This window comes from Rattus norvegicus, chromosome 2 (genome assembly GCF_036323735.1).
Source record: "Rattus norvegicus strain BN/NHsdMcwi chromosome 2, GRCr8, whole genome shotgun sequence".
In the NCBI taxonomy this organism is placed as follows: domain Eukaryota; kingdom Metazoa; phylum Chordata; class Mammalia; order Rodentia; family Muridae; genus Rattus; species Rattus norvegicus.
In genome coordinates this window covers 148,887,859-148,903,576 of record NC_086020.1, presented here as the reverse complement: position 1 = coordinate 148,903,576, position 15,718 = coordinate 148,887,859, and the positions used below count along the sequence as shown (strand labels likewise).

The 15,718-nt window shown below is 43.5% G+C and overlaps 1 protein-coding gene across 2 annotated transcripts in view; it reads right to left on the bottom strand.

The window, feature by feature from the left end:
• Positions 1 to 14,172, bottom strand: part of Arhgef26 (Rho guanine nucleotide exchange factor 26) — a 111,134-nt gene extending 96,962 nt beyond the window's left edge. Inside the window, exons 1-3 of one of the 2 annotated variants that reach the window (XM_063281788.1) lie at positions 12,542 to 14,172; positions 11,703 to 11,742; positions 7,696 to 7,841 (exon numbers count right to left, since the gene is read on the bottom strand). In XM_063281788.1, coding sequence (XP_063137858.1) covers positions 7,696 to 7,841; positions 11,703 to 11,742; positions 12,542 to 13,618 — 1,263 coding nt within the window. In that variant the 5' untranslated portion in view covers positions 13,619 to 14,172. The remainder of the gene's footprint in view (positions 1 to 7,695; positions 7,842 to 11,702; positions 11,743 to 12,541) is intronic. The other variant, NM_001427682.1, reaches the window with a different exon arrangement.
• Between the last annotated feature and the right edge of the window lie 1,546 nt (positions 14,173 to 15,718).

Below are 15,718 nucleotides of genomic sequence, written 5' to 3'. Positions count from 1 at the left end.
TCTCATCAAAATCCCAATGGCATTTTTCACAGAAATAAATTTTTCCTAAAATTCACATGGATGCACAAAAGATCTCAATAGGCAAGCAATCTTAAGTAAAAAAGAATAATGCTGTCAATATCACAAGAGCTGATTTCAAGTTATATTAGAAAGTTATAGTAACAAAACGGTATGGCACTGGCATAAAAAAGACACAAGGCATGCGATGCAATGCAGGTGCAGTGTGGTGTGGTGCACTGCGGTGTGGTGCAGTGCAATATAGCAGAATGGGAGGACCCAGGAATGAAACTGTGTAGCTACAGCCACCTGACTTCTGATAAAGGCTCTGAGCACATGATGCTGGGGAAACACACAGAAGAATGAACCTAGACCTCAGTCTCTCATCCTGCACAGCTCAAATGAACCAACTCAAAATGGATCAAAGACATTAATCTAAGGCCTAAAAATTGTTAGAGGAAAACACCTCAGAGTTCAGGCATAGGCACAGACTTTCTGGAAAGAACTCTGATAATTTCAAAATAATGATAAAAATTGACAGGTGGAGTTCCATAAAGTCAAAAGGCTTCCATACATCAAAGGAAACAGGTGGGGCTGGGGATTTAGCTCAGTGGTAGAGCGCTTACCTAGGAAGCGCAAGGCCCTGGGTTCGGTCCCCAGCTCAAAAAAAAAAAAAAAAAAAAAAAGGAAACAGGTGAGTGATTGACAGATTATAAAATGGAAGAAAATCTTTGTCAGCATATATCTAATAGACTACTACTTAAGAGTATATAAAGAATTAAAAAAACTAATTATCAAAATAAAATACAAAAACCTAATCAATAAGTGAGCTAATGTAATGACAGTTCTCAAAAGATGCAGAGCAAAAGGTCAATAGCCATAGGAAAACACATTCCACATCCTTAGCCACCAAGGAATACAACAAGAAAACAACTGCTGGTCAGAGTTCAGAGGAAAAGGAACACAGTTAACAGGAATGTTAGTTAAACTGCTGCTATGGAAACCAGTATGGAGTCCTATATAAACCTCAAAATAGGACCCAACTAAACCCCAGGTCAATTAACCAGAGAAACTGTTGCATTTATGTTTATTGTGGCACTATTCAGGGTAGGTAAGTACTGAAATCAGCCTATGTGTTCATTAGTAGATGGATAAAAACATTGTATACACATATAAATGTTAAAAGGTTACACATATATGACATATACAATGGAGTTTTATTCAGTCATAAAGACTAATGAGATTATATCATTTACTAGAAAATGGATGCAGCTTGAGATTATTGTATCAAAGTAAGTTAAACTCAGAAAGACAAATATTGTGCCTATTCATTTTTGACTCCTAAGAGTTTATATAGACACATAAAACCATTTATATATACACAGTATATACATATATAATAGAAGGAAGACTGGAAGAAGGAAGGAGCTAACACAAGCAAGATAAAAGGGAAGTTATGGGGGAAATAAAGCCAAGTACATGAAATACTGCAAAGAAAACATCTTTATGAAATCCAGCTCTATATACAATGAGTACATGCCAGTAAGAAGAATAGGTCAAAGTAATTTGTATGAACCCTATAGAATAATGTAATAATCATAGCACTATCAATCATGTATAGATCTTAAACATTTGTAAGCACATAACTCTGAAAGGGCAATGATTACATTATATACTATGTGAGTATATATCACCTATTTTTCTTAATTATGTGCTATCAAACTTGGAAAAACATCTGTGTGAAAGGAAACTGAGGTTAGATAAGATTGAAGAAGACCAGTTCTATTTGAACATTTGGATTCTTTTTAGCATGGGAGCCATGTTACATATTACTTATGCAAATTAAAGTTAATTTTCAAAAATGCTAAGAGAATCCTTCAATACAATTACAGCAAAATGTTAAGACAAGGCCTACAAGTCCCACTGTCCAACATGAACATGTGCACTAACACCCAAGATAACTATATAATTACAAGAGATAAGATATACCAAAAGTGAAGGATGACTATATTTTACACATAAGAGAGGATAGGCAGGAGTTCAGGAGGTTATGGGTCTTGCTGACCTAAGTTTGTTTGATCCCTGTGACCTGAGAGTACCAACTTCCAAAAGTTGTACTCTGACCCTTCACTGTGCACCATGGTATGCATGGGGATGGGCCCATGAATGTGGGCACTAGACAAATGAGTGTAATGGAAAATCAAGCTCAAGACTGGGCAGTAGTGTTACACACATTTAATCCCAGCATTCAAGGCAGAGGCCAGCAATACTCTGTGTATTGAAGGTCAGCCTGATCTAGAGTGAGTTCCAGGACAGCCAGGACTACACAGAGAAAGGAGGAAGACAAGGAAGAGGAGGAGGAGAAGGAGGAGGAGGAGAAGGAGGAAAAGGAAGAGGAGGAGGAAAAGGAGGAAGAGGAGGAAAAGGAGGAGGAGGAGAAGGAGGAGGAGGAGGAAGAGGAAGAGGAAGAGGAGGAGGAGGAGGAGGAAGAGGAGGAGGAGGAAAAGGAGGAGGAAGAGGAGGAGGAGGAGGAGGAGGAAAAGGAGGAGGAAGAGGAGGAGGAGGAAAAGGAGGAGGAGGAAAAGGAGGAGGAGGAAGAAGAGGAGGAAGAGGAGGAGGAGGAAAAGGAGGAGGAGGAAAAGGAGGAGGAGGAAGAAGAGGAGGAAGAGGAGGAAGAGGAAGAAGAGGAGGAGGAGGAGGAGGAGAAGGAGGAGGAGGAGAAGGAGGAGGAGGAGTTGTTCAAAAGATTCAACAGACAGCATTAATTACCATCTAAGGTTAAAAAATAACTTTATCAGATTGCTGTCTTACAAAACTATTAATGAAAAGTTACTGGACTTCAGATGTTACTATTTTAAGCAACAAGTGTGGGCAAGTAATATTTAAAGACAAAAATGGAAGTTTTATTTGACTTTTAAATGTACTAAGTATTTCAAGGCAAAAAGGAATGATATTCAATTTTTTTTACATTTATTGACCTCTGGTTTTAAACAAAAACAGTATCTTCTAAATCACAAAAGCATACATCCCATCAGATTATACTGCTAAAACTCAAAAGGTATGCCTTATCTTTAGATCAACAAAATTTTTCTCGTGAAAGTCTCGGCCTCCCTTTCTCATTTCTGCACGTTCCAAAAGGCCTCCCACGCCCAGAAGCAGAGAGTATGAGGTCTTGCATCACACCATTGGCCACTAAAAACACAGCTGAAGAACTTTAATGAAAATATAAAAATCAGTCCCTGACTGGAGAGTCTGAACTCTGTAACCACACAGGAGAAACGTCTGACAGAGCTGCAGGCCAGAAAGTGCAGGAGAGTAGTGAGAGGATGACTGTATTAGGTGTGGAAAGTAAGCCAGCATTATCCAGCTCCTGTCTCTGGAGGCTGCACACCCTTCTTAAAGGGATCCGGCATCCAAGGTAACAAAAATTATACAAACACACCCCTCTGCCACAGGGTCAGGGTGCAGCTGGCAGGTGCGAAAGCGTTGTCACTGAATGTCGCTGAATAAATACTAGTTTCGCAGTCACTTTTTAAGTGTCCCCAGAATGTGCTTGGGGAGAGAGCTAATGCTCAAAAGCAAAACTCCTTACAGAACAGCAGCAATATTCCTGTGATCTTAATCTCAGTAGTGACAAAACTTTGGAAGAAGGCAGAGTTCACTTTCCAGCCAGGACTCAACTGGCAGTGCACCTGGCACCGAGGGTAACAAGTACCCAGTGTTCCACCCCTGACTAACACAATCAATATTTTCCTTTAAACCCACAGCCTTTCCCAGAGACCCAAGAACTGCTGGCTCGGGTTCCTGCTGTCGATTTTGGCGACTCACTGAGCCATTCACCTGTGTGCAGCGGTTTCCCCATTCTGGGCACCCTTCCAGATAATCACCTCTTGAGGTTAAAACAACTTCGCAAGCTCAAAACCCAAAGTCCCCTCCACATTTAAGCAACTAAATCCTGGGTACTAAAATTCCTGAACAGAAATGACAATAATCAAGTGAACAAGGATGGAGCCTGTCCCATCCTAGGAGATCAGAGAATGTAGCTGCTTTCTGGATTGCAAGAGAACATCCCACTTCTACAGAGTGAACTTCTGGGCTGAGACTTCAATGATCAATGCAGATACCACCAGTTCATCTGAAGTCTGTGCAGTCTAAATGCTCATTCCACTGAGCAACCAATCAACGCCTCCCTTACACAGGTCTGCTTCTCCTTTATCCCTAAATGATTTTAAGGCCACAGGTAAATCTGTCCCATCCCTGTAAATGAGGACCGCCTGCCACCTGTGCAGCTGAGCACTTTCCTACCTGGCATCACCCAATGAAATCAAAGGCGTCACAAGAGTAAGAACACTCAGATAAATTACACTACAGAATGAAGGCTTAAAGAGCTTATATAACAGCCATAAATTACTGTAAATTGCTGCACTTCAAAAGAGACTTTGGCATACTACATGCTCCTTACGGTCAACAGATAAGAAAATTGCATCATACATGAAGGCAGGCAGGTGTCTGCAACAGAGATAAGAGATTTTTAGAAAATAAACGTTCAACCGTGGCCAAGGCACAGAGTGCACCCACCACAGAATCCTTTTAAGTAAAATGTTAAATAAATGTATGCCAAACTGAGACCTAATGACTGCTTGTCTTACGTTCTTACAGGGATCAAAGCCACACTCGAGGAAGAGTTTGCCTACACACGGCCCGTGCAAGGACGCTAGGTGAGAGCTACCCCACTAATTTAACCCATTAAAAGTTAAGCATGGCAAGAGGATACCCAAACCAGTCTCGGTAACAGAAGTCTTCTGAGAACCACGTCCAATGCTGCTTGCTTCTGCTCTCTAAGAGAGCACCAGGGCGTGAGGGCAGACAGACAAGGGGTGACCAGGACCACTGACCCTAGTAGTGCTAGCTTGTCATGAAGCCTCCTCTACTTATGGTGCTGACTGCAACCTGTGCATTGATTAACAGACAGCGTCCAGTAGCTGCCTTTTGGTTTTAGGGTATTACCTCTGCTGAGCTCCAGAGCCAGTATCATCTTTATTCAACATAGAACTCCCATCTTGGGTCAGCATGGCAGTAGGCACTTACAATCACAGCACGCAGAAGACTAAGACCAGATGAACCGAGGACAGTTTGGGCTTAACCGTAAGACTCCGTAAGGAGTAAGTACTTCTACCAAGTATTTCTGAAGAAAGAAAAGCATGTGGATAAGGCAAACTCAGAATAGCGATTCCCTGGGGAGACAGGAAGAGAACGCAGGGGAACAGGGGTTGTTGAACCGAACTACCTCAAAATAAGCAAAAACAAAACGGAAGCTGAAGAATGTAGGTTAATATGTTAACCTCGATTCCCTGGTTTCTTATAGCTGGTGGGAACATGGAGGTGTATTACTTTCACAAACATCTGCTTGTGTGTGTATGTGTGTGAATGCGCGTGTGCACATTTTAACTTTTCTACATGGTAGTAGCACTTTATAATATGTTAAAGTTAATTGTGAGCGAAAAGAAAATATAAAGGATGTAGACTCATACCTAAGCAGCTACACAGGTGGCAAAAGTCTGATCAGGGATCAGCCAAGCAACACAATTAGCACACGGGAGCCCTCCAGGAACACTAATCTAAGATAATGCATGCAACATAAGTTAAAGGCACACCGGCATTTTCTCCTGGCCAAGGAACAAGGAGAACTCATGTAAAACTGTACTGCAGACCATACAGTAGCATTTAACTGCATCTGTGTTTGTTCATCTCAATGAAAGCCAGACACCAGGAGGTCATGAAGCACCATGGCAGCCTCATGAAACAAAGCTGGATCAAACTGTAAGTGACACAGAAGTTCACATTTCTGCTAAGAGTTTGAAACCAACCCCAGGACTTAGGCCTATAACAAGTGCAGCTGATGTCACCAAGGGAAAATTAAAAAACAGGTCTTTTCTCCCAGGTCCTCTATGAAACGAACTGAATTTACTTCCACAGCCAGGTATCTACTTTGATATATAGATAGCATCAGACTGTTATATAAGAGCTTAAGACTATGAACACATCAACTTTCTGGAGACATTTTAGCATCTAGCCCCATTCAAAGAAAAAGAAGGAATCCAAAGAATGCCAGAGAAGCTGCACACTGTTAGTGGAGAGGCCAAGACTGACAACATACAGATATTTTGGTGGCTTCTCATAACATTTCCCTAAAACTCCAATTCAAATAATGCTCATCAAAGTCTGGACTCTGTATTGGACGATCTGGCAAGAATGACCTAAGGAATAGTTGTTCCATTTACAAAAGGCCTGCCAATCACAGCCCTCACTTCTCCCTATCATCCACACCCATCACTATCACTGATTGACACTGACTGCCCTGCTTCTATTAGCAATGTAATGCGGGGGCATAATTTCATAGGCAACACAGCTTGGAAACACCAGAAAGAAAGAGATTGGTTACAGAACAAGATTGGGAGACGCAGCCAGCCAGGTGTGGTGGCATACACCTTTAATTCCAGCAATAGAAAGGCAGAGGCAGGTGGATGGAGGACAGACTGGTTTACATAGCAAATTCCATAGTTACAAAGACTACGTATGCACATATACATAGACACACACACATATACATACATACATACATACATACATACATACATACATACATACACACACACAGACACACACACAGACACACACACACATATGGATGTAGGTTACATATAGGTTAGAAAAGGAGAAACTGAGTCAGAACCAGAAGTTATCCTCCTGCCTTTAGCATAGCATTTCCAAGACTCTGGGTGCTTAGCACCAACATATGCAATTGTTTCCTATGCTGGTGGCTTTCCAACGCCCATGAGAATCATGACTGAACAAAGCTTAGCACAGCTTAGGAGGGAGCTGCCTCTGGTCCAGTAGTGCCTGAGACTCTCAGGGCTGCACTACCTTATTTTGATGCGGGCTTTTTTCCCCCACCCATGCCTAGCCACCTGAACTCCTTTCAACTTGCTAACACATCAGGCAGTCAGACATGCAATGCCTAAATTCCATCTAGACAATGAAGCAACATGTGGCATTCATTCTGTAAGCCTGGGAAGGAAGCTGACTACAGCTAAAAACCCAAATGTTTGATCCAGAAAGATAAAATTACATATTATTACAAAAGCATTAGAACCACATATACAGGAGATACACAGAGAAGGGATGTTTATTAACTAACTTAAGGAAATATCAATATGGCTATATGAAATAAAATGCCTAAGAAATTACTGCAACTGACTCCCCCATTGTACATAAACACATAAATATACATATATACCCATGCAACACATGTATATGCATATATACATCTATATATATGTACATCCATATAAATGTGTGTGTATATATCTATGTATATGTATGTATATATATGTACATATATATATGGATATTATAAATATATATAAAGGAAGACACTGAGAACTTACTGAGTCCACAATACAACAGTCTCAAAGCACATCATTTCATCAAGCCTGCTTTTCCTGATCAGAACTGTCAAGCTCCACGTTCTTGCTAGTGTTTGCAGTTTCCAGAAACATTTTAAAACCCGAAGAGCCTTTTTGTCTTAGAATTACAGGATCATTGATAGAAAAAAAAAATGAAGTCCGCATTCATGCATGGTTTCCACAAATTGGCCTTTTCCTCCCACAGACAGAAGAAAAGAACACAAACACTCACCGCGGAGAGCTGGCTCCATGTAGATCTCAGTGGCTTATGGTGAATCACAATTTTCTCCTCTGGCTTCTGTTCCTTGGGCTCTGGTTCTTCATCAGAGTCGATGTCAAGGGCCTTTTCTTTGTAGTTCTGATACAGGACTGCATTTTCTTCAAGAAAGCAAGTCAGATAGGTCACTAGTTGCCCTTAAGAGCTATGCTACTTGCTCTAAAAACAACCTTTATGTTTATACAATGTTTAGTGCTGGTTTAATTAATATCTGAAAACGAGAGACAAATATATTTTGTCATCAAAGAATGTATGACATTCCAACTAAAGCAAACTTTCAATGTCTCTGTCTAGTACTCATGGAAGATGGACAGCCTTAGCCCATTGTAATTTAGGCTACAGGAAATCCATATGTTAGGTTTTCTTCAGTCTGTCAGTGTTCACCTACCTATTTAGCAAACATTTCCTGTACAGCATAACATCTTATTTTCTAACACTAAAAGGGAAAAGATACTTCGTATCCTCTTATGAACCAATAAGTCAGTGAGAAAATGAATCTCATAATCATGCATTTATTCACTCAACTGACATTTAGAAAATGTCTGCTAGACGCCAGCAACTGCCAAGCAACTGGGAATACAATGGACAAAAATGATGAGAAATCTCAATGTTCGTGAAGCTGACGTAACATCAAAGAGAACTGAAATAAACAGTTAACTTTCATACCATTTCAAATATGGCTATGTTGTCATGGAGAAAAACAAATGATGAGAAGGGGTAGGGTGAGGCTCACAGAGGCTTCACATTTAAGGCAAGACATAAGAGGTAAGAAGGGAAGCCATCTGTACAGCTAGGGAAAGAGCTCTCTCTCTCTCTCTCTCTCTCTCTGTGTGTGTGTGTGTGTGTGTGTGTGTGTGTGTGTGTGTGTGTGTGTGTGTGTGTGTGATACCAGTATGTAACAGAATGTCTGAGAAGTCAGAAGACACCTTCTGGTGTCAGTCTTTGCTTTCCTCCTTGTTTGAGACAGGCTCTCTTGTTCACAGCCACATACGCCAGCACACCACAAGAACACTTGGGTTACACATGAGTCCATTCACACCTGGCTCTATTTGGGTTTAGGTAATACAAACTCAGGTCCCCACGTTTGTGTTCCAAGCACTTTATCTGCTGAGCCATCTCCCGGCCCAGGAAAGAATACTTCATGAGAGTGAACCAGAAGTCCAAATGCCTTGAGGCAGGAGTCTTCCTCATGTATATGGACAAGAAGAGGCAAAGCCAATGTGGTAAGAGTTCCAGGAGAGGGCTGAACTCATAGATGATGAGGAGGGAGGGTGAGTACAGGGTAGATCATGCTGGGCCACTGAAAGGACCCTGTTTTTTATTCCAAGTGGAATTACAAGTTATTGAAGGACTGAGGGCACATGATCTCACATGAATACATGCTGACAAAAGAGAAGTTGTGTATGTATAAGCACTCTGAGGGAACTGCCAGAGTTTGATACAGCCTAGAGGAAGGAGAGATACCAATGAGGACAATCTAGAACGTAGAGAAGCAGCAGAGCTCAAGGAAAAGGCAGACGGACAAACTCCAAAGCAAGAGGAAATAAAAGTCCTAGAAGCGCTAATGAAAGTCTTGGTGATTGTACAGCAGGTGTGTGCAGTGATTAAACAATGCAAAATGTACTTACAGAAACGAGCCCCACCATCCGAGTCTAAATAACCCGAGTTAAACAACTGGATTTTATCCTGAGTTCAAAAGGATTTGGTTTTTTTACATTTTTGTTAGTTGTATTTTATCCTCAATGCAAGGGAATCCACCAGAAAGAGTTACTTCAATGGGCTAGTCAAGCACTAGCTACCCAGGGGACTAACTAGGATGCCAATGGAGTAGTCAAGGTAAGGGAAGAGGGACCTGAGCTTCCCCGGAAGCATGGACTGTCACAGACTGGATGTGGGAGTAGAGAGAAGTAGATAAACTTTCAAAAACTTCCCAATTGTACAGACAGAGAGCAGGAGATAAGAACATCAGAAGCAATTCGGGCACAGATGAGGAAGATTCTGAGTTTGGTGTAGGACTTGGCTTAAGAATGCTTTCCTGCCTCAGCTTTTTCCCTTGGCAACCACACATAGCTCCATGTGTCCTGTGTCTACAGCAGCATTTGAATGTACATGAGGCTTTACTATTCTGTGATTATTCTATACATGTAAATAAGTCAAACTCAGTCTCTGGAAAGTTTTGAAGTATTTTCTGGGGGAGGCACACGGCATATGTATAACATCATTGATGCTATTTCCCAGTCATTCCCAGGAAGAATGGGCTCTCATTTGACACATGGGACAGGGCTCAAGGACGCACAGGTCTTGCATCCCTGGATTAGAATCATCCAGAACCTGGCACCACGAGTTCTCACAACACTGCTTTTAAAGGTGCACTCCTGTAGGCCATTAACAGTTAAGAATCCTGCATTCTTCACTTACATAGGTGCAAAAATGGATGTCTTCACCATCATACATAAGAATAGAAAAGATACTCAGAAACAGATCTTGATACAAGGAAATAACACACCACTATTCTGACTTTAAAACACTCAAAATGTTCAAGCCTTTAAGGCATAAACAAAATCAAGATGAAATTCCAAGAAGCAAAAATCTTGTAATCCTCTGAAACAATGGTTCTCAACCTGTGGGTCACACCCTCTTTGGGAGTGAAGGATCCTTCACAGAGGTTACATATTAGATATCTCATATGTCAGATATTTACATTACGATTCATAGCAGTAGCAGAATCACAGTTACAAAGTAGCAATGGAATAATTTGATGGTTGGGGTATAACCACAGCATGGGGAACTGTGTTAAAGGGCAGCATTAGACAGCTTGAGAGCCACTGCTCTAAGGGAAATGTAAGTCTGATTGTTGTTGACTCCACACTCATACAATGTTCAGTAAACAGCAAGGGACAAAAAAGCAGCAGTTCTATGTCCCTAAGCTTGTGTTGTCACAGGTGTCCAGGGGACAAGTTACTACAACTCTCAGAGCTTTTGATTTCCCCAGTTATAGAATCGAGGAGATGGATTTATCCCAACTAGTCAAAGTACCACATTTGGGTTTCTTCCCCAAATAACAATTACTTTCTACAATCAGTACACCGACTTGATAAATTACTCATTTGTTGTTCTGCAGGAACTATTTCACAGTCATCCAAAGTGTATGTTTTACATCTGCAAGGTTTTCTATTAGCTTTTTTTATGGAAGAGCTTCCTTCCCTTCATTCTTCATTAAAGGATGGAAACCCTCAGCATTTCAAAGCAGTGAAGAAAGTCGGTCTACTCAAGTCCCCAGGAGCTTCCGGGCTGCAGCTGGGACTGTTCCCTCTGCTCCGCCCAGTTGGCCCCTTGACCCATCTATTTACAGAGTCCACTAATCTGATTAGCATGTGAACACCTGGCTGAAGCTGCTTTTGTTTTTGAAATTCTCAACAACAAATAATACACAGGTTAGCAATCCCCAAGATTAAGGGTTGGTTTTTTTCTTTCTACCAGAAAACCTACATTTCCCCAAAGGTGAAGCTTAGGAGGAAAACAGGAAGTCAGAAATAAAACTCAAATGTGGAAATACTGCAAAAAGAATATTAAGAAAGAAAAAAAGTGGCCTGAGGAAATACCACAGAGGATCCAAGCTTCAGGCTCAAAGAGCCTGAGTGAGGAGCTAGGGCTCCACCCCCACGTAGTGAGGCAGGTGGGGATGGAGCCAAGCTAAAAAAAAAAAAAAAAAAAAAAAAAGGAAAAAAGAAAGCTTTCAAGATGTCAACTGAAAAAGTTACCAGCTTATAAACAACACCCCCCCCCCATGGATAAACAAAGTTGGCATGGTGAACACAGCTTCGTACTGGATAATCCAAGACTAAGTTAGGCATTCTTGTTTTTGTCATCTCAAGTGTCTTTGTTACTGCAGTCAGGTTTCAAATTTTAATTGATGTACCATATTGAAGCTGCAATAAAAGTCTGGAAAATTCAATGCTTACCTTCTCCATCAAATGTTCCTTGTCCTTTCAGCATTTTTTTCTAAGAGACAAAAAAAAAAAAAGGAGAGAAAAGCAAACTGTGTATGAATAAGCCAAGTACAGCTATTTTAAGTTAAAAGTTCCTTTTTGTTATTTCCTTCAGATTTCCAAAAGCACATGGCAGAGAATCCCCATGGCAATAAACCGCAACAATAAAATAAAGTGTAGAGCGTCCCCACATCCCGTTAAACTAGAGAAAGAATCCTCGAACGACCAGCGGTCCTGCTCACGTCTCTGTGATTCACTCTCACTGTTAAACTGAACTTTGCTCCCCCTGACAGCTGGGGGAGGGGCACATAAAATGTTATGTAATGTCTTCCCTTTAAGACTGTATGTCTAAACTAAAACAGGCTTGCTTGTGTATTACATGTGTGACATTTCTATAGACTGGTGCCGGTTGTCTGATTAATCAAAAAAAAAAAATGTGACTGCCCTCTTGCTTAGATCTCTCGTGTTTCTAAGAAGGTGGCACATACTCCAAACATCCCTCTCTGGCTGGCCCTTTTCCTTTAGGTCACATTGTAAAAAAAATATTTAGTAAGGCCAACTGCTAGGCCCATATTAGGTTACAATATCTCTCACTTTCATACAGATTCTAAGCTATTAGTTTGTAAATAATAATAATGATAATGATAATTATAATGATAGTTAATAATAAAGCACAAATATGGGGCATGGTTACTGAAAAAAACAAGGCAATGCACTGTTCCATGATTTCATGTGCTATGGGCATTCAAAAAATTTCCCCAACACGTTCACATTGGATTTAATGAATGGCACGTGAGCCAGCCCAGTCTTACCTTTATCCTTCCCAAGCTAGAGAACTTCTCCTTGTCTTCCATTACCGCCTTCAGGACAGGCTGGGACATTCTGTTCTTCTTCTTTGAGCTGGTGGGACTGTCAAAATCAAAACCGCTGACCACTGCCCTTCGGTAAGATGTGGACCGCAAGCCTCGCCGAAGGGAGCCCGGGCTGTCTATGTCGTTGTCGGCTTCGCTTTCCTCCCCTTCGGGGCCCAGGGGTGCTCCCAGTCCCTCCACCATGCTGCGCACCTTGAGAAGCCTCCTGTGGGGCTCTACATTCTGACTGTTGGATTTACTCAGTTTAATTTCGGAGGCAAGGCTTTTGGGGATAATCTGCTGCTTTCCCATCTTGAGGGCCGCCGGGCTGTTGGTACTCAAAATCACGGAAGGGTTCGGTAGCTCATTCCCTTGGGAGGGCAGCCTTTGGAGGGGCAGTTTTTGTTCTGAAGACCTGTGCTGGGGGGCAGGAGAGAGTCTCGAGGGGGACGGCTCCAAGTCCCCAGCAGACTGACCAGTTTGTGATACTGGGCCAGATGAGTCGGTTTTCGGGGCAAGGCCATTCGCAGTGGGTGAAGATACCTTACTGGCAGTCACCCTGGTGCGGTCCTCACCCGGGGCGCTAGAGGCTGGGATGTCCGGAGTCCGCGAGGCGCGCGACAACAGCGCCGCGGGCGAGGACACCGTGCCATTAACAGCGGACTTCGGGGAGCCTCCAGACGCCGCGTAGGAAACCAGGGGTGACTTGGGTCGTCGAAGTCGAGGAGAAGCAGCTCTGTAGTCCGGGGACACCGTGCGACCATTGGTCACCGGCCTCCGATGTGCGCACAGAAGCTGGGGGCTCCTGGACACTGTCCTGCCCTCTGGGCCGGCGGGTACAGGGACCGGAGTCTGTGGCGCGGGCAGAGCAGCTAGCTCCTCCACCGGGAAGTCAGTGATCAGCAGCCCGCTGGGGCTCTGGTACGACTGTGGCCGCGGCTTGCTCCGGCCGAGCAACTGGAGCGGAGGGGTAGACCGTCTCCGCCACAAAGGGGTGACGCCGTTGCTGGAAAAATCCACCTCGCTTTCGCCGTCCATAGCGGGGCCTTTGGGCCGGCCCCAAGAGGAGGAAAGCTTCTCAGGTTGTCTAAGAGGAAGGAACTTTGCCTCCGGACAACTAGTATTGTCTGGGAGCCTAGCCGGGGTCCAGTCCGGCGGTCACACGGGTGTCGCGCCGGACTCGGCAGCGCCTCACTTACCCGCCCTTTCTCGGGCACAGCGCCTCCCGCCACGCTGCGCGACCGAGGATTGAGATCCGAGCCGCAACCGATTAGATGAATCTGGTCTCTTCTGAGTCCTTCCCGCGCCCCAAGCCGGTTGGCACCTAGAGAGCTCGCCGCCACTGCAGGACACTTGGAAAGAGTTCAGCTGGCTGGGACAGCTTGCCGCGGGACACTCCCCCGCGTCTCCATCTAGCCGCCCGCCCCGCGCTAGTACAGCCTGCCCCCGGTGCGCGGTCTCCAGCGCGCTCACCCTTCCTGGCGTCCAGAGCACGGACCAAAGAGTGCTCCCAGTCCCCGTGGGTGGCCTGAGTCCTCACCAAAACTCGGAGGCAAGCGCACAACCCAACTTCGCAGAGGCCCGCGGCGCCAGCCCCGCCCCCGCGCTACGCCCCGCCCCTCTTGGCCCCGCCTCAGCACGCCGGGGAAGCTCGCACTGAGGCGCCCTGCAGTTCCCGCCTACGCCTGCCCTGAGAGCGCTCCAAGTGTTTGCAAACTGGACGCGCACACCTGAGCTGGGTGTCCAGACCGGAGTACTGGAATGTAGGAGCGCGGGCGACCGCCCTAGGGGCCAGCTACAGGGCGCGGTCGCAGCTCAGAACACAGCATGGGAATGATCTTGAGAGCAGGGAAAGGGGTTCTTAATGATCCCCGAACTATGGAGATTGGAAGGGTGAACCAAGTCGGAACCTGGTGCTGCTGTGCCATTTCACTGGGCCACTTGCGGGTCTTCAAACTGCACCTCACTCCGGCGTCTCACTTCGGGGTCTCATTCCTGCCTGTGCTTGCAATGTGGACTCAAGAGGAAAACTGGCTAAAAGGCCAGGCGAAACGTAACTCTGCATTTCATAATCTTTGGGCCTTGTATGTTTGCAAGTCACACAGTAAAAGTAAACAAAATACAAAATATTTATTTAGTGTGTATAATATAAATTGAAAATGTGTGTAGAATAAAATACCTTACAAGGAATACATAATAAAGCCTTATTCGAGATTAGTAGTCTGGATAGAGGTGGGCCTACCCCTACAGCCTAGTCTTTTCTCACTACCTTTATTTAGCCAAGCCAAGTGCACAGCCTTAGAGTCTTCACACTTATTTCTTGGCCTTCTGGCTTGTTACTCCATTGGAATGGGAGTTGGAATACTCCCTACTGTTTATTTCCCCAACCACCTGATCTCTTTCTTTTCTACACTACTCAAAATCCGTACACCTGTATGCTTATATGTTTATGTATTAATACTTAATCTATTCTGCCTTCCCATTGTAATTTTGAAGAGGGCAGGGGCCATGTTGATAGTTCACGCACACAGTAGATGATAAATATCTGTGGAGTGAGAAAATGAATGAGAGAAACGAACCTGGGCCAATGATCATTCGTCTTTTGGATGTTGGTTGCCAAGTTGGCTCTGTCTTAGTGAAATTCCAGGTATGTAAGAATAATGAGGCGACCTGAGAAGACATGATTTTAGTCGGTTAGATCTGTAGAATTGGTTCTGTTAGCAAGACATATGGCAGTCTCCATGCTTTCAAAGTTCACGTGAGCAGCCACTGTTTAAAGCCTGTGCTTCTTTCTGCTTTGGTGGTGAAAGGAAGGGTGATGTTTATCGTGTTTCTTCATATTTTTGTGTACTTACCAAAGCTGCACGATAAAGATCTTTGAACTGAGAAACGTCCTTGAACTCGAAGAAATGGAATCAAAATGTTTATCAAAATAAATTTTAAGAAAATTTAACAATAATTTCATATGGAATGCAATAGATTCTGTGTTCATCTATGGAACCTTAGTATAGGGAATTTTCATATCAATAATAAGTTTAACTCCAGAAAGTGTGGAGTTGATAAATGGCAAGTTTAATAGGGGTCGAAATACAATCTGTGATCAAAGTTAAAAAGCTGCAAGTAATGGCGAGAGAGGTT